A 20,441-nucleotide genomic window follows, 5' to 3' on the forward strand; every position below is an offset into this window, starting at 1 on the left:
ATTGCATGGCTAAATTTGGGGGTAAAATGTACTTCTCTCATTTTTGAAACCAAATGCAACGAACATTGTAATATGTAGGTATTCACCATTTGTTTTGTCTCCCTCCCTATTTATAACATAAGTCAAGTAAGATGAGTATACATACATGTTATATTTCAATTTCCAGTAGCGTAACTCTACTTTTCCACAGAGGAATGTATTTTCTCTGGAAAATAGTTTGCAGGCGGAAATACTCTTTTTAGTGGCATGCCAAGGTATTTAATAAGGTGGGTAATATTAATAATGTGGGTTTGTTATGGCTTATTTTTGGGCAGCCAGAACTATATTTTATCTTGTATTGATGCATCTGACAAGCCATTTTGAAAGTTCGGTCAAAAACAGGAAGTTCAAACTCTTGGGAACTTTACTGGACATGCCACTTTTGTATGTTCTTCCTGTAGTAACCAGCTAACCGGTGTTGCTTATTGAGGTATCCACAGAGCAGAATTACAGTACTGTATTCAGATGCAAATGTTCAATAATAAATTCCTTCTTTATAATCATTCATTCAGAGGAAGTGAAGAGGAATTGAACCCAAGTATATTGTTATATTATAAAATGAATGCCATAATACGTTTGTAACAATCAACAGAGAATGATGACCAAGTATATCTCGTTGAAAACTTGAATTTGTGTTGGATATTTCTCCATTTCTATAGTTTGTAAAAATATAAAACCATTTAACTACAAAGGCTGTCACAGAGAAGGTGAGACTAATTCCTGTATAGGAAAACAACAACCTCCATTGGCTAGCAAATGTACTAGGGTGAAAATTTTGTTCATTAGCTGCCGATTGAGACCAAAATGAGCGCAATAGGTCAAAAAGTTGTGACTGTGTAGCAGTTAAAAGACAAGCATGTACATGGACCCCTCCAAGCATCATTAAAGTGAAACAAAAAAATTACAAACCACAAAATTTTTATTCAGAATCAGCCATATCGAGTAGACGTACATCTGTTTCAAAATAGGCACCATTGACAGCTAATCAAGCGTCCATACGCTCCTGCCACTTTGTGAATGTCTTTGAAAATTCGTTGTCAGGTAGCGAACTGAAGAAAACTTGCGCTGCGGTGATCACTTCTTTGTTCGTCATGAAATGACGACCACGTAAAGTGGCCTTTAAAAGCGGAAATAGCCAAATGTCGCAGGGTGCAAGGTCCGGGCTGTGTGCTGGATGCAGGAAAATTTCTATTTTTCTCTTCGTCGCGTAATCCTGAAAAGCCCCGCCAGTATGCGGGCATGCATTATCGTGGTGCAATATGAAGGAGTTCTTCAAAATGCGTCCTCTTTTTTGCTACGTGCTGACTCAAGTGTCTCAATGACTCCTTGGTAATACTGTGGCTCTACTCAGTCTGTCTTGATCGGCATATGCCTGTTGCATATGTTTCTGCAGCACTTTTCCCTAAACGCCAACAAAATTTTATGGCATGTCGCTGTTCATCTTGAATACTCATCGCGAAAAGCAATGTTATACACAAAAACCTGGAGGGGTAAACGAAACACGTTCCACGTAAATCAACACAGCTGCTCACTAACGTGGTTTTGCAACATGTGACAACTTGCTATAGAAACAGAATGAGTCATCCTACACGACGCGACTAGTGCCGAAACCATAGGCAGTGTTGCCAAGTCAGGAAAAAATCTGTCTCACCTTCTCTGCGACAGCCTTTGTACAAGGATATTTCAACTCCACTTACATTCTTCGCATTCATACAGCTTAGAAGTTTTTAACAGTCAAATTCTATTCAAATAGTCGATCACCTTAAAATGATCTATTCCCATAAAAAATTACTGATATAATAAATATCACCACTAATCTAAAAATATTACATGTTGTCAGTTTTGAGAAATGTGCACATATCAATGACAAAGAATAACCAATATAGGAATAATGAACATACAAAAGTACTAATTTGCTATGCAATTTGCACTACTTACATTCCTCATGCTATTTGCATATACCTTTTGCACATTTAAGTTGCAAACTATGCACATGTTTGCATTTCAGATATTCCAGCTTTTTAACTTGCTCATATTAAAGTTTGAATATTACCATCAGCAAATATAGATATGGATACAGCACATAAGCCTTTCTCCTTAAATTTCTGAAGCAGTGTTTTATAGAAAGAAAACAATGGTTAATATAACATCACAATATAACTTACCATAATTGGACATGCAGCCTGAGAACATGATTACACAACCTTTTCAGTGTCTTTTTGATACATGCAACACACCACAACAAAAAACAACAAAAATTACACAATTGGAGCTAAAACATTAGGCCCATAAGCAATTGTTGCATATTAAAAATTATATAATTATCTTTGCACAAAAAACCTTATTGTAATGAACGAGAAATCATATTAAACAGTAAAATTAATTTGAAAGCAACGATGGTAGTGAATAAAATAAAACTGTTGAACACCAGAACACCAATCTGGTATAGATTTATTCTCTGTAATTGAAACTATATCCAAGTTTAAGTTTAAATAAATGTCTTCTTTTATAATAAAATTATAGCATTTTTTTATTATTGTAAGGATGTTTGCTAGCAAAAATTTCATCCAGTACTGAGCTGCCAAGACGAAAAAAAAAATTGAACTTCTCCTATGTTATAAGAGTTTATGTTAATTGGTAACAACATAAAATTTATATTAGCAAATTGTGTCTGTGTCTGTGTCTCTTTGAGTAAAAAAAAAGGTATATCAGATTGTATGTTCAAACTCAGTAGACTTTTATCCTAAATCGTGCACACACTCTTAAATTGACAGTGTATTACATTAAGGGTAGAAAGAAATTCACAAAATGTAAGGTTGAATTGTTGAAATTTGTGTTTGTAATAGCATTTGGAATAGAGTTTACTTGCAGGATTCACTCCAGATGAAATAGTTAACAAAACTAATAGAAGAATGGAAATCTATGTTCAAAAATATATGTAATGGTTTTTACTTCATAGTTGTATTCATATGTGCTGCCTTTCATAGTCTCCATTGTTGCTATATAGTTTTTCAAATAACCTACCAATGAAGTGCTGAGGTAAGGTGTCAATATACAAATCAAGAAAATATTTAAATTATTATTGTACCTGTGGTAAAGATACTTTCACTTTCAAACAAAATTTGTATAGCTAGTAAACAGAGTAGTATTTGAAGGGAAGAATGAGGGGCAGCTAATTGTTGGTGCTTTAGGTGAGGGGGTTGTATACACAATTCATACACTATCCCAATACTTCAAGAGAGATTACTGAAATTTCCCTCCCACTTGAATTTTGCCAAATACCACACTGCTAGTAAACCAGAAAGAAATACGTGACCGATATAATTTTACCAATACCAATAAATACAGCCACATACAGGTACTGGTATACTTATTTAATATAGAATTCTAAACATTAATATCAAACATAGCAAACCATAAATGAATAATTCATCCACTTAACCACAGGAGAGGAAGTGAATATTTGAAAATTATTTATTATTGGAGGAAAGTATAAGAGTTTTAAATAAATGCCAAGATTCACAAGATGTAAGTTCTGTTTGTTAAACTGACAAAATCAAAAAAAAAAATGCATTGAACAATATTTGAAAAGCAAATGTAGCTAAGTTCGAAACCTTCACTAAAGATTGTTATTAAAACAAGAAGGAACAAATGATAAATAATATGTAAAGGCTTATTGTTTTAATAACATTTCAGAAGTTTTATCAATAACTGTCATCCAAGGGATTTTCTAAAAAAAAAAAGTAATGTAAGATTTGCAGGAACCATCTGAAGTAATGTGACCAAAAAGAAGGCTTTGTATTCAGGTTTTCTGTTTTAAACCACAATGAGGGTATACCAATATGGCATTATTGGCTGATCATCACTATCAACTAATTAATTGGTCTTGTCATAATAGGATTGGAATACGAGGGCCACTATTTATATTTTGAGTCTTGGCAACACTGATTGTAGTTAGGTGCGATTTGACGTTTGCACGGAATCGTCAGGCATTATTGACCATAACGTACTTCAAATGTTTTGTCAATAGCTTGATTTGTGTTGTTTATGTTGCCTTGGAGATTGGGCGACAACAATAAAATGGAATTAACTCGTGAACATTTTCGTGCGATGATTTTTTACGATTTTCGACGTGGATTATCAAGACAAGAGTGCATCGATCAACTTACTTCCACATTTGGCGATGAAGCCCCATCCTTTGCCACTGTGAAACGCTGGTATAACGAATTTAATCGTGGCCGCCATTCGCTCACCGACGAGATTCGTGAAGGTCTTCCAAAATCAGTTGTTGTTCAAGAAAACATTGATGCTGTGCAAAACCTAATACTGCAAGAACGTCATGTGACATACTGTGAGATTGAGGCAACCATAGGCATTAGTTCCACCAGCATATATAAAATATTACATGATCATTTAGCTGTGAGAAAGGTATGTTCTCGTTGGATCCCACACAATTTGACAAAAACTCAAAAAAGACGCTCGCGTCAATTGGTGCAAACAAATGCTCAATAAATACAATCGTGGTGCTTCAATAGACGTATATAAGATTGTAACGGGTGACGAATCATGGATATATGCATATGAGCCGGAACGTAAACAGCAGTTGACTGTATGGGTGTTTCAAGATGAACCCAATCCAACAAAAGCTGTTCGCGCTCGAAGCACATCGAAACAAATGGTCGCCTGTTTTTTTCGGGGAAACTGGTCATGTGGCAACTGTGCCTTTAGAGGAACGTAGAACGGTCAACTCTGAATGGTACACAACAATTTGTTTGCCAGAGGTCTTCGGTCAAATACGGAAAACAAACAAACGCCGTCGGATCATTCTTCATCAAGACAATGCCAGCTGTCACACATCTCGTCTAACAACCGACTTTATGAACAGTCAAAAAATCGAATTGATGGGTCATCCGCCGTACAGTCCTGATTTGGCACCCAATGACTTCTTCTTGTTCCCGAATGTCAAGAATAAATTGCGTGGACAACGATTTTCGTCGGCGGAAGACGCCGTTGATGCGTTCAAAAACCATATTATGGAGGTGTCTCAAGAAGATTGGAAAAACTGCTTTGACAAATGGTTCGAACGAATGCAAAAGTGTATTGACCATAAAGGAGAATACTTCGAAAATCAATAAAGCAGTATTCAATGCCAAATTCCTGTTTTTTGTTAGGCTCAAAATATAAATAGTGACCCTCGTAATGTAAATTTCTAATTGAATTTATGATATATTTCTTATGAACAAAGATCTCCCTTACTTGCACACAGTAGATAAATTTTTCAAATGTAGAACTTTTGTCACTTGTTTAAAATATTTTGAATTAGTTAATTTATTGATTGAGTTGGTGTTTTAAGTAAACTTTAAGCACAGTAAGCCTAATTGGGACTGGACCTACAGTATAGTGGGATCCAAACCACTGTGTGTGTCCACTTGGAATAGAGCCTGGGAGCCCTTGATTACAAAGTGACGACACTACCACTGTGCTGTGCCATCAGGGAGGCCCCTTTGAATTACAGTTAATTCAACAGAAATGTTGAATGTTAAGATGCATAGTAAGATTACAATGCAGAATAAATACCTGCAGTTTTAATAATATTTCAGAAGTTTTTTATACCATCCAAAGATTGTATGTTGGGGATGTTTTTTTTTTAAAAAAAAATGTAATGGTGGATTTGCAGAAACAAGGAATATAAAACATTCAGCTACTACAAAAAAATTCTAGTTACCCTACTGCTATTTAGTGAAATAAAAACAACATACCATCACCATATGCACCATTTTGTGAATCTATTGAAAAGCAACCTGGGGAAATTCCAATTTTATTAATTATTCATTTGAGCTTGTCTTCTGTGATGCAATTCCTAAATAAAGAGCACAGAATCTATTGCGAATATTAGTACTAATGCCACGGCATGTGTATGCAACTCACATTTATTATCTGATTCTCAACTTAAAATGATGTTACATTTATATACTCTTAATTGGCAGATGAATGATAATGACAGCAGTTAATGGGATGATTTGTCATTTACATTTAAATTTACTTTTCTGTACCTCCGAGAGATATTTTCATGTGCAAGAATGAAGGGTAGGTGTTTGATTTCTTTATATAAGTAGATAAAAATCATGTTTCTGTTGAGAATATAAATTTTATGCGATACATTTTGACAGAATGTTAACCGACCAAAGACAAACAATTCTTGACTCTTAGGGCCTCGCTGATAGTGTAGTGGTTAACATCGTTACCTTGTAATCAAGAGGTCTCAGATTTAACCAGAGAAGAGTGATTCAATTGGTTTGTAGGACAAAACCTGATTCGCTTATCTGAGCACAAGCTGGACTTAAAAAGCCTTATGTCCAGTAACCAGAAGGATTTTGGAAAAAGTGACAAATGTCCTACATTTTGAGCATCACATAATTCGTGTTAAGGAAACATGTCTTTTAGTTGGAAAAATATAAATCATAGTGAAATTTGAGAAAAATTGATTTCTTGGAGAGAGCCTCTCTGAAATGTTATGGATTGAAAGTTTGCGAATTTTTATACTCGACATTTCATAAAAAATATGGTGCTAATTTCACATCATTTGTTAAACACATTTCCCAGTAATGTACGTTTCTTACTTTGAATAAGTGTGTCCTACATTTGCAGACAGCGTACCCTATTTTTTGCTTATACTGATTTGGTAACCCAGCTATTACTATATTATTCCAGCTTTTGGTTTGCTCGGAAACACAACATTTCCATGTAAATAACAAATACAGCTACGGAGGTGAAAAGTGTAATATATACACCATGATACCATTCCCACAGTGCAAATCACAAGTGAAAGTAAGGAACAACGAAGTTGAAGATGAGAAGACATGGAGAACTAGGATCCAAAATAATAAAAAAAAGGTAAAGGGTAAAGTGTTCCCCTGTGCATAGCACCACGCCATGAAGGCGTATAGGGGGTGTGGGGCTAACGCCCCACACTTTCTTGATCCGGTCGTGAGTGGAGGTGATGTGATCAGCATCACGCCCCTGACCGCCTTTACCCCCCAGGGTTTCCCCCCAGGTACCCATGTTATTCGACGCTGGGTGGGCGCCGGGGCCGCTTCCACCATTAGAAAAGTTCCCGGATTTGAACCGGCCGGGGATCGAACCCGGGACCTTGAGCATGGTAGTCAGACGCGTTACCGACTGAGCCACCGCGGCCATCCAAAATAATAAAGTTGGCAAAAACACAAAGGATAGGCGATTTGAGCCAATATTCATCAACAACAACAACTTCCAATTTTAATGTATAAATTAGAGTTAGTTATCATCATAACTGCAATGATACAGATGAAAACAGTCCAATAATGTGGAAACATTCTATTTCACTAGTTGAATGTAAGGAGGAAAGAAATTTTCCAATATAGTTTATCCATAACTTCTCACTATAGCATATCTATTTTCATGTTGTTTGATGCATTCAATCTCAAACACTTTCAGTGTGTTCTATTAAATACTGTTGTTAGACTAAACAGTAAGCTTCAAACATTACACCTTTATATATATTCTAAACAAATATAATGTAAATTGCTGTCATAATGTAAACATTAGATTTCAGCTTCCCCTGCAGCATTTAATCTAGGAAATTGATTAAAATCGAGCATACATTCCTCAAAATATTTTATATGTTTGTAGCCCAATATATATTTCTATATCAACATTTAAAACGATATTCATTTGCCTACCAGGCCAAAACATTATATTTATAAAATGCACAAAGTGTAAATTATGGTCTGAAAATAAAGATGGCATTTCATTGTTGCACTGTACTTCTTCATTCTCTTTTTTACGTTGCATCTGAAACACAATTTGAATGAAAGTTGGACTTTAATTTAATCAAAAACACACTCAAACACTGTATGATTATAACTGCAAAATGTTCAGTGATTGAGTGTGCTTTTAATGTTTAAAAGTAATGTCTTCTGAAATGAGATAACAATTTTGTTCGAATTTGATATTATATTGGCCATAATTGGAACAAAAGATTTTTTTTGTGTATCCTGAAATGTAAATATATTCACACATTACTTCAGCACAGCTTGTATAAAAGTTTGCCTAGTTCTTATGTTGTAAAGAATTAAATTGAAGATCAATTTGTGTTCCTAGGTGTTAGGCTGCAGGAAAGTGTTTATCGAATATGAATGCTCTCACGGCTGCTTTACGCTTTTATGAATCCAAGTTTTAAATTATACTCATTGTAAGGAAAAATCTGTATGCCTAGGGATTAAAGACATTATTGTAACATAGGCTAAAATATTAATTAATGATAACAGGTATGCTTACAGCAAAATGATTTCATGTGATAAAAGGAAAGAAACTGCATGATTGTGTAAGCAAATGAGAAAAAAAAGCATAAACACACATGATTAAACAAGGAAAGCAACATGTAGGAGTGATGGTGTGCAAATATGCTTAATTAAGCACTGCATGGCATAAATAGTAGTAGTACATGGTATACAGTTCTTATTCTCATATTGCAATTGACAAACCACATGTACATGTTAACAAGTATTTTGTAAACGAAGTGTGGGTTTTTAAGCACATCACAAATAGTAAGCAATATTTTGAATAGGCTACGAGTTCCTTACTCATGCTTTTAGAATAGTGTTAGCAGAAGGTACTGTCTTGGCAGCTCTGCCACTGGTATTTCTAAAATCACATTAGAAACAATAATTTTTATATGTATATATATATATAAACAAAGCACCAATGTGACACTAATATTCCAAAATATCACGCTCCATTATTTGCTTTACTGATCATGAAAATGAAAGTGGGCATTCAATCAAAACATGAATATATATTTATATATATATTTTTCATTTTTTTTACTTATCTTGAAAGACCATTTATGACAAGTGTCACATGGGCAAGCTATGCTGGAAGACAGGGCAGTACGTCTACACATGCAGGCATGCATCGCAAGACAATACCTGTCTTACCAACGGGCTCGCCAATATTATGCCTATTCTGCTCAGAACAGCTGGAAGTCGCTGGAAATGAAGATACGATGCTCTTAAAAAAGAGAATCATGCAGCTTTCTTTTACAGCAAATACATTGACCAGAATATGACATCACTAAGTTTCTGTCTCTCTGTCCGGACCTGAAGTGAAGTCAAGTACACAGTGTTCATGCGAGAGAGGAGAGAGAGAGTAAAGAGCAAGGTGCAAGTTCGTGTGAGCATGCACATATGCTAGAGAAGACATGTGGTTCGGAAGGAACTGTCGTGGTACTCAAGGTGCATTAAAATAGGTTATGCATGCAGATTAGTATCAAGAATCTAACACATGCATTTATCCTGCTAATATCATCAATTCTTCAGTTTTTGGTAAGTACGGGGTTCTTTAAAAATAACTGCCTGGTTTTGTGATTTTATTGTGGGGGACTTGTCGTCATTATATGGGTATACATCTTTGTCTTACATCCACAAGTTTTTATTTGAATAGTCTTGTACATCTCTGGTTCCACACTTCACTGCCAGAGGTTTGCAATGCAACATGGTGCCATGAGGTGTAGAGAAGGCATACTATGTCCTGCAATTCCACGGAACAAAGTCTGTAACGACCGTATGATGAGGGTGGACAAAATTTCAGAGCCACCATGGTAAAAAAGCTTTCTTAAGTGGTACAAACAATTTGCTGCTGTGCAAAGGGAAATCCAGTGGCCGACCCTCAGTGTCACATGAGACTGTGAAATAGGTCCGCGAAGCTTTCCAACGAAACACACAGAAATCAACAAATCAGGCAAGTCAAGAGCTTCAAATGCCACAAGCAACCATGTGGAGAATTGTCCGAAAGCATCTGTGAATGAAGCCATACTTCTTGCAATTGTAGAACACAGAATGGCTTCACCTCCAGATGCTAGCATGCTGCATTGCACACTCCTAGTGGAAGTTGTACAGTCACAGACACTGCCGGCTTGTAACGAATACCTTGACTGTACACCCATATAATGACAAGTTACCCACAATGAAATCACAAAGCCAGAAGTCCTTTTTTAATAACCTTGTATATTATTTGCTTACGAAGTTAAAATTTTTCAATGTAAACTTATTTTTAATTTAATGCAGGTAAGCATGGAATCAGATTTTAGTATTGACAAATCCACTAACGACATAGTTAATATAGACTGCTGAAGGTTATGGGGGAGAATACACATGCACTTCCATTATTGTATAATTAAAGATATGGATTTGAAGATTATTATTATTTTGGTTGTTTATATTGCAATATGATTTGCAATTTTTCAGTCTTCACTTCATTGTGCCACAGCTCAGTTACGTAGGACTTCATACATATGACTACGTATGTTGGAAATAGCCATGTTAGGTAGAAAAGTGACAAAATATAATTTATTATTGTTAGAATAACTATACTTTGAAATCATAATCAGTGTTTCAACAAAACCGACCTCTGTGATAGAGTGGTTAGCACAGCATACTACTAGCCAGGGATCCAAACCTGAGCAAGGGTACCTATTCTTTGTGAGTGTCCCTTCATCAATTTCATCATATCATCACCCATCATCATCTTCACCATTAGCCAAAACTGACAGGAAAGTTAAAGTAAAATAAACCAAATCAATCAATTAATTTTTCAATGAAAAGGTTCTACAGGTAAAAAGAGCCAACCATTGTGCATTGCACCATGTTGTGCAAATACAGAACATGTGGAGGAAGGGCTTTACAAGATTCTCGATCTTAGGCATACTGGAGAATATGCGATGCCGGGCATATTTATTTCCAAGGTATCCACTAATTTGAGACTGAGTGACACCCCAAACCACTTTATAAAGGGTACCCACTAATTTGAGACTGAGTGACCCCCCGAACCACTTTATGCAAGGACTTTGTCAGAATAATTACCACCTGAAATGATCTGCCTTGGAATTGAACCCAGGTTCTCTACCCTATCAACTGGACCACCATGGCTTACAAGGTCTACAGGAGCAATATGAAATGAGAAACCTTTAAAAATGTATATATTTCTGTCGTTCCTATTTGTAATTTACAGTACTATCTGACTGAAAAGACTATGTGCAATCTCTTGTAACCTTTCCAGGGTTAATCACCTATTACTTTTGGAGGACCACTGCCTCCATTATACCTAGTTCAAAAGCTTATCATCCTGAGATCTACATGCGATATGTATTTACCTCATTTATACATTAATGTTTACTTACGTCAATAATATTTGGAGATACTTGAGCATAAAACTAGTGAAAGGTCTTGAATAATTTGGGGCACAATCCATACAATTTTTCTTGGATAGGTTTATTTAATCTTTATATTGAAGCTTCTATAATTTTATCTTATTGCATATCTCTTCCAGTGTGTTAGAATTTTTGATTATTGTTCTGTAATACTCAATTTGAATTTCAAATTTTAATGAACATCAATACTTATTTAATCATGAAAATGATTATTTTATTGTATTTCTGACAATCTTTTATGTAAGCTGATGCTTTATTCATTGTTTATCTATTCCTATGCTTCTCATAACTAAATGAACAACAGTTTTGCAATAATATGTAAATTATATTGAAGATTATAGTATTAAATACTTGATACCAAGGTTGCAATTTTCTTCCATTCCTGTTATGCAACATTAACATATGTTGATATGTAGTTAGTACCACATCAAAACTAGTCTCTTACAGAAATTTCAATTTTTTAAAAAGAATAGGTTGTAAATATATTTTAAATCTGATTTCTTAGCATATTATAAATATTTGCAAAAGGATCCAATTGCAGTTTCTGTTTTGATATTTTCATCGATGCCTCCTCAACAGTGGGTCCCAAAATTGGGGGTGCGGGGGCGAAGACAGTATATTTCCCTTTGTATATAAGATTTAGCTTAGTGCGGAGCGAAAAGTGGGGGGGGGGGGGGCAAAAGTAACGAAAGTGGGGGGGGGGAACTTCCCCCCTCGCCGCCACTGCACCTCAATGAAAAAGGAAGACAGAAAAAATGTGTAAGAAATATGTTTTCATAAAATGTGAAGGAATCTATTTCTCAATGACCTTTAATATTACTTCATTGCATGCAATCATTTTATAATTGAATAAATATACTAAAAAGCAATAAACCTTACACTACAAAAGCTCTACAATAACCATATGCTAAGAAAGCATGAAATAGTTCTGAAAAATATAACATTTGCTTTCTATTGTTATCAAGCATTGAAAGTGAAAACAGTTTACACAGAAAGCTTCTTTACATAATGTTTAAACTAGAAGTGGAAAAAAATAATAGAATAGATTCACTAATGAAATACAATAATTGAAACTTGATAATATCTGCGAAGTTGATGTTGAAAGTTTATGAGTTTGACTATGATGGAAGTTATAGAAATGAACAATTTGCAAACATGAAGAGTGAAGAAGTAGGGGTTATTTGTGGTCACAAGTCAGTAAGTCAGTAATAAATTAATTAATTACTTTCTCTTACGAAAGAGATGGGGGGGGGGGTATTTTCCTGAACTGTCAATTACTATATTTATTGAAGTTTTAGTGTAAGTTTTAGAATCTACAGCATGTTCCCATCTCTTCTTTGTTTTTTCAAATTAACATACTTCCACAAGCATGTAATCTATTGTGCACACATACATCCTTAATCTCAATCACAATGGAGGTCACGTAATCAGCAACATGCTCCAGCTGCAGTTACCCCCATTTTCCCCAAGGTCATCCCCAGCCAATGATGACATGCTGAGTGAGCCCCAGAGCTCATTATGCATGAAATTAATGAAAAAAAAATATATTTAAGATCATCCACTTTGAGACACGAACCTGGGTCTCCAATGTGGTAATCAGTCACCCTACCAACAGCTTATAATACTTGTTTTATAATTTATTATTCCACTTACAAATATGAAGTACCCTTAATACGACTCAAATTTATAGCAACTAGTAACATATTGGCATAAATTTATTGTAACTATAATTAAAAGCTGATATATTTAAGGAAAATATACACAGTGTTCAGCCTAAAAGTATATCGTGGATGGTAATGCTGAGAAGTTTGATTCAGTGTACTTTATAAACAAGGATGTATTTAGAGGGGGTCCAAGGGGTCTAGATCCTCCCAAAAAACTTACCAAGTACTAAAATTAAATAATTAAATTATACTTGTTTAGCATTTCTTCTATAATCGAAGGCAAGGATTATATGGGTTTGAATAGATGGCACCCAAGAAGATTTATGCACATTACTGCTTATAATAATGCATAAAATATTGATCAGAAACTTTTCTTTTTCATGAACTGGACCTAACATCCTTTTTTGGTATTCAATAAATATTAATTTTTCATTAATTAATTAATTAATTTCATTGCCAGGACAGTTGTTTTCATACACATTTTAGTGATTTTTACTAAGCTAGATAGATGTTATATATCTATTGTTATGCCGTACATTTTGTGGGCAGATGGTATTTCGATAAACTATAGTGGTTGTCGCCATGCCATATGCAGCAGTAAATGGTTCATTACAAGCCACAAATGTCCATGACATGTAAAAGATGGTCCCGAAATAACATTTCACAAAACACTGACATTTCTGAGTATTTAAACCCATTATAAGCATGCTCTTAAAATCATAATATGAGCACTAGCAGACATGTTTATGAATGAATGAATTAGAATTTTTGGGTGCGTCGGCACTTAAGGCCTCTTTGCACCCTTCAATATTTTCAGGCAAATACCCCCTTACCTAAAATTCTGACTTAAGAGATTAAAACAAAGGGTAAAAAGCCCATTGGGAAAAAATAAAAATGCAAGGCTGTAAAAAGACCCGCACAAGACAAATACAACACAACACATTAAAAGGTCAGAAAAAACTAAAAGCTTCCTCACAGATGGTGGAAGAGACCAGATCTTCGTAAAAAGCTAAAAACCGTTGATAAAATACTGTTATCATCGCCCAACAGGGACGACAAACAGCTGGTGGTAAGCAAGATTTGCACATTCAACAAGAATATGCCGAATACTTAAAACTACATTACAAACACAACACAAAGGGTTGGGGGGGGGGGTTCCTGCCCTTGCAGCAAGTGACCATGGGTTAGACAGCTGTGTCCAATACGCATTCGGGTTAGATGAACTTCTTCTCATCGAGAGGGACGGGATGAGGAACACCAAGCACTTGCAGTGGGCTTAATAGCATGAAGTTTGTTTTCGGTGGTTGCATCCCACTCTTCCTGCCAAGTGTCAAGAAAGCTCACAACGAAACACATTCTGCAGGTCGCTAGCTGGCAGAAGATGGACGAGAATGTCGCCATCTGCATCAGCAGACTTGGTAGCAATATCGGCAGCTTCGTTCCCCTGTATGCCCACGTGACTAGGGACCCAGCAGAAGCGGACATCAGCACGAGCCGTCTGAAGATGCGTTGCACTACTGCATGCCGGGAATTTGGTGAATCCAGAGTTTGCAACACGCTGGTCGAATCACTACACACAAGGACATTCTTCAGGCCATTCATGCCAGCAAAGTCCAGTGCCTTGAAGATGGCGTACAACTCTGCTGTATAGATGGAACAGGCAGGATGTAGAGAGTAACAGGGACTTTGAGAGTCTAGGACGAAGGTGCAACTGACTGATTTCACTGTTTTGGATCCATTCGTATAAAACACATTAAAATTGGCACACGAAGTTCTAAAAACTGCTGCTGGTATATGACCATTGGTGTTTTTGCCTGTGGTAGAGCTGTCAGAGAAAAATCGATAAAAGGTGCAGGAAACTGCCAGGTTGGGAGAGGCGGAATGAGTGGAGATACACCAGAAGATCACTGTCAACACCAAGTGCTGACAGGATCTCGTCTGCACGAACATCAAATAGTCTAGTGACACTAGGGTGGAGCCAGTACCTGGCCAGCCTACTCTCACCTGAGAAGGTGTAATATGAAGGATGTGAGGGCGTTGAACGAAAATGGAGGAAGTAGTTCAGGGAATCCAGACACATCAGGGGACACGGACACTCCAGGGGACTCGGACAAAGGTGGCCAGAAGATAGCCATCCTTCCTTACACCAGAAATCTCTCCGGAGTACTAAGCCGAATCCTCAAGAAACATAGCATAAAAACGAGGCTCGAACTGGATCCAGATTGGTTAGCGTTAGTTAACCAGAAGCATGCACCCAGCAGACATGCCACCCGATTGGACTGCCATCTTCACTGGGATCCCCCTCTACAAACCTATATACACCGCGTTGACACTCAGAACTGCACTTCTACCCTGAAGATGAGTGTGACGTTAGCTCTCGAAAGCTTGAAATCCTCCACAGCTCACCTGGTCGATAGCCCGAGAGAACCTTTTTATCTTTTGTTGCCAGGAAAGCTTCAAGACTTACTTCAATTTAATTAATGATATACTTTTAGGCTGAACACCCGGTGTAAATGCTTCCTGCCTTACATGTACCTATTTTTAGTTTTGTAAAATGTTAATCTGCATTATGGTCCAAAAACTATGGTACATCATTTTTTTTCAAAAATCAGTAAATAAACTACTACCTTAACTTTCATGATGGGTTGATAATAATGATGTAAATATCTATACTTTACCTAGGATTTCACTAAAGTATAACAAGTTTAGCAGTACACTACACTAGCCACTAGACCATACAGCCAGCTGCACAAACATCTAAGAAGTGTAAAGTAAAATTTCATATGCTATTTGACTCTTTCTAAAATTAATATCTAGTATAACCTTTATTTATGGTCTAATTTGCAATCATAATTTAATATATTTTTTGCAAAGAATGGATGCTCAAACAGGACTTGAACCCAGGTCTCTTGGTTATTGTCTACCAACTGAGCTACCGAGCCAGCCACATCTCTCTCTAAACCAGGATGTCTCAAATAATTGAGGGGTTTCAAAAAATTATTGCAAGTATTGAATTTACGTTAATGAAGCCAGTCCAGAATGAAAGAGGAACTCACACCTACAAATGTTCAATGTGTGCACCACGAGTGACACGGCACAGATCAACACGACAGTGTACTTCTTGCCACACTCGCATCAACATGGGCCTGTCGATATTTTCCATCACTCCGATGATACGCTCTCTTAGGACTGCAATATCACGTGGGATGGGCGAGACAAATACCCTGCCTTCCATGAAACCCCACAGAAAGAAGTCACACAGTGTAAGGTCCGATGATCTTGGGGACCAAACCATTGCACAAAACACTGAGTGATGTAGGTGATTTGAGTGTCACCTAGCAACAGGGATGTGAACTCTCAGTTTAACAAAACATACACGCACAAACTGTTTGCATCCCTCGATCGTTCTGGACTGGTTTCATTAACGTAAGTTCAATAGTTTACTTGTAATAAATGTCTGTAACTCCTCAATTATTTACGAAACACCAAGTGTACAGACACACATACATGGGTTAAGTCATAAGCAATGGCAACTATTTTTTTTTTTTTTTTTTTTTTTTTTTGCAAGTTCAGTCGGTGAGTGACAGCGTTCAAAAATTATCCTACATGATAACGCAACAGCTCTCACAGCAGACATTGTTAGGCGTCGCTTACAGCGGTGGAGAATGGAAGGTTCTTCCACACCCACCTTATTCTCCTGATCTAAGTTCATGTGACTACGATCTCATCCCCAAAGTGAAGAAGCCATTGCATGGGAAACCGTTTGCCAACAAAGAAGAGATCGTAACAATATTTCGGCAAGAGGTGGCACACGTTAGCGCTGCACATGCAGTGGATGGTATTCAGCGCCTGCCTCATCGCTGGCAACGAACAGTGGATAATCTGGGTGAATACTTTGAAGGTTGTTAAAGAGTCTAGTCTTGTGTACTTGTTCATGTCATAATAAAACACTGTGTTCCAATGTCCTGTGTTCTGACTCTTCCCTACGAGAGTCTCCTGCATCCAGAGTTAATCTGGTGGCTTCATTCGAAGGTACATTCCATACACTTGCAAACGTATATCTTAGATTTTTCGTGTTGTTCCCTGTTCGCGAGAAAAAAAATAATTGCCATGACTTATGACTTAACCCTCATATATGTATGGAGAGGCAAGAAAGCAAATTAATGTACAAATACCTAAAACCATATTCATACAACCTTACTATCTACGATGACTTTATATTCAAATGTACAGTGGGATCCATGCGTATTACCGTGCAATTTGTCCATCACCATGTTCGTGCACTTTATTTGACCCAATAAGAGCTTCAAGAATTAAAAGAAAACTCAAAACAAGCTGTTGACAACTTCTGCACCAGCATACATAAAAATCCATCGCTTAAAATGCACAGAATGTTACAGAAAAATTAATGGAAATAGTCATGGACAATTTGCACGGTAATACTCATGGATCCCACTGTACACATAATCTAATATGAATATGAAATGATTCTTAGCCACCCAATAATGCACTACTGACTTTTCTAATGAATGGCATAATGAAAAAATGATAACTAACTTAGCCTAAGAAAACTGAACCTCCTTTCAAGATAAATGCTAAGAGATGGGAGAAATTATGAGATGCCTTACTGGTAGTGGCTCATAGTCATATATTGGTGAAGTGGTTTATTCATATTTTACTGATCCAATATTTTATATTAATAGCCTATAACGTGATGGAAAATTGGGCCGTTTTGTTATTATTTTTTTATGAAGTTTATGGTTTTGTAAAGTAAATGTCACAAATGGTTTCACTCTATCAGATTCTTCATTTTTTTTCAATTTTATAGCAGATTGGTTGCTAATCTTAACAAGTTCTACATCTGTAGTTAATCAGTATTGGAGAATATTTCATATTGACTGTTTCCAATTAATATTATTCAGTTTCTGCATGGATGTAGTTTCTATATTAGCGTAATTAGTCACTGTTCACTGATTTCCTGAATCGGACATATCAGTAAGTGAATTTACAAGTTATTTAATTTAATAAAAAAAATTGAAAATTGTGAAGGGGAAATATTCCATTTTGAAATGTGGCGTTTATGTGGTGCGTCAGTAATATTGATGACAGTTTCTTTAATGAAGATTTGATACGTAAAAAATAAATATTGTCAGATAAACAAAGATAATTTTGCTTCTAATTTTTAATTTGTAGCGATTCTGTCCTTATGTGTTAGTATGCGTACAGATTTCCACTGTTTTAAATGACCTTCAAAAACTAACAATTATGAGCACTGAAGTATAATTTTGACTCCCTACATATATTATGAACTATCGAAATATTAAAATTCAATGCATACCTCTTACCAGGAGGTACTGAAATTGAAATGAGCTAGTTTTTTTAGAAATATAATTTCTATAAAATGTCAAGTTACAGATGTTCACAGTGAGAAGGAGAAGATGGCATGTGAACATGTACAAAGCATGCATGGGGAACACACACACACACACACACTCGCAATCACACACATACACCCACACCCCCACCCCCATACACGCACACAAACAGAGGGTACACAACTGGGTGTACTTCAGAAGAGGAACATGCTGGGTGTCAACACCGTGTCCTAATGTCACCCATGTGAAACACACAAACAAAAATCAACAATATCAGAACAGTGTGAAAAGCAGAGATCATTCATCAACATAGACTGAGAAAAAAATGAATGAGAAAATTCAACGACAACAACACACTACACTTGACCAAAGCATACCTGTTTTTTTTTATAATATAAAAGTAGATATCTCGACTAGTTCAATAAAAAGTGCCCTTTTTACATAAAAAAGTTAATTACAGGATGGATAGCAATGGCTTTAGCCTTCCATAATTATCATTCAAATATATATTTTAACAATCGGTGCTTGAACCAAATTTCTTCATTCCTCTTCCTGATATACCATCCTGTAATTATCAATATGTAACCACCATGTTTCTCATTCTTCAAAAAAATGTAACAAAAGTCAATTATCTTACATTGTGATGAGAAATAACATAATGAAACTCATTCTTTGTAAATAATAAAAAAAGGCAAGTCTTATTTTAAGGAAAACTATATTTAGGAAATTGTTTCAAGATCAAATCTTGAAATTAAAAAAAAAATGTAGGAAGTAAGCTTGCATACATCTAAACAAATGGAAATTTAACCGTACAATTTAATGTAATTCTCGAAGCTTTCCTGGTGGCAAATGATGAAGAAGTTCTCTCAGGATATCATCCAGGTGATTTCCGGATAGACTTCCGAGCTTTCGAGATTTACGCCACTCTCATCTTCAAGGATTAAAGTGACGATGAGATGAGAGTGAGGTTAGCTCTTGAAAGCTTGGAAGCCTATCCGGAAATCGCCTGGCTGATATCCCGAGAGAACTTCTTCATCATACAATTTAATGTCCTTAAAACAATTATGATTCAAGGACAGTGGTGGTGATCATTGGGACATGGGGGCTGCCCCCATTTTTTGCCCATACACTATGGCCTCTTAATGCCAAGCCTTGTCTACCAAGAAAAAGTCAACTGTCCTTGCCCCCTCCCAGTTTACTGCTACTGTTCAAGGTATATAGATAGCTGGCTGGCTGCAAGTTTCCAATAGACAAAGAGAATTCAATGATGGGTTTTTCAGATATCAACATAGCTTTATGATGAGATAAAAGTAGGAGGACACAAGAGTTGAAAAGAAGCCATCTGTCAAAGAAAACGGGTACTCCCTTTTTGAAATGCATTTTATGTAACTTTCAAGAAATCTGCATTTATTCAATTGCTTTTGATTAATTAGCAACTCTATGTAGAAAACAGTTCAAATGGTTGTGTAGTCAAAAGCATATTTTGCAGAATGATCCTGTGCACTTACTATTATATTTTTAAAAATATGATGAACAGGAAAGTTAATTTTTAGATTTTCTTGAATGGAATTAACTATTTGCAGACTAGACATGAGGAAGCATTCTAAAATATCACAATAATGTGAATGTGTGCAGTACAGGCTTTGTAAAAGAAATATGAGTGAGACTTTGGGTGTTTTACAGGTTGAAACATTATACCGTTCCAGAAATAAGAATGGGACTTTGTGTGCTGTATGAGCCGAGACAATGTGACATGTTATAAATGTGAATGAGAACTTGGGTACTGTAAATGATTACATTTGCATGCACACGTCTGAAAATAAAATCAAGATGGATATTGATGTGATGCATAGTACAGTGCTGACAAAAAAAATTCTGAATAATGTGTGGACGTCTTGATAACCTCTTGAAATATCCAAAAGAGATTTCATGTATATGTGGAAATATATATCCAAAGCAGCATTTCTAACAGACATTCAATGGGTGTCTTTTAACTGGACATTGAAATATCCAATGGATATATCTTGTAAATTTGTACTATAGGAGTTGTTGGCTTTCATTTGAAAATTTCAGCCATCAGAAACTCGCATCATTCCTAGGTTGCTGCAAGAAACAGCT

At 36.1% G+C, this 20,441-nt stretch overlaps 1 protein-coding gene across 16 annotated transcripts in view; it reads right to left on the reverse strand.

Annotated features, from left to right (window-relative positions):
* Positions 1–20,441, reverse strand: part of pHCl-1 (pH-sensitive chloride channel 1) — a 655,929-nt gene that overhangs the window by 29,873 nt on the left and 605,615 nt on the right. Inside the window, exon 17 of one of the 16 annotated variants that reach the window (XM_083128537.1) lies at positions 9,015–9,065. The exons of the other annotated variants lie outside the window; for them this stretch is intronic. Within the exon in view, the coding sequence (XP_082984663.1) occupies positions 9,015–9,065 (51 nt within the window). The remainder of the gene's footprint in view (positions 1–9,014; positions 9,066–20,441) is intronic. 16 annotated transcript variants of the gene reach the window in all.

Source organism: Lepisma saccharinum, chromosome 1 (genome assembly GCF_977018435.1).
Source record: "Lepisma saccharinum chromosome 1, izLepSacc3.1, whole genome shotgun sequence".
NCBI classification, from domain to species: Eukaryota; Metazoa; Arthropoda; class Insecta; order Zygentoma; family Lepismatidae; genus Lepisma; species Lepisma saccharinum.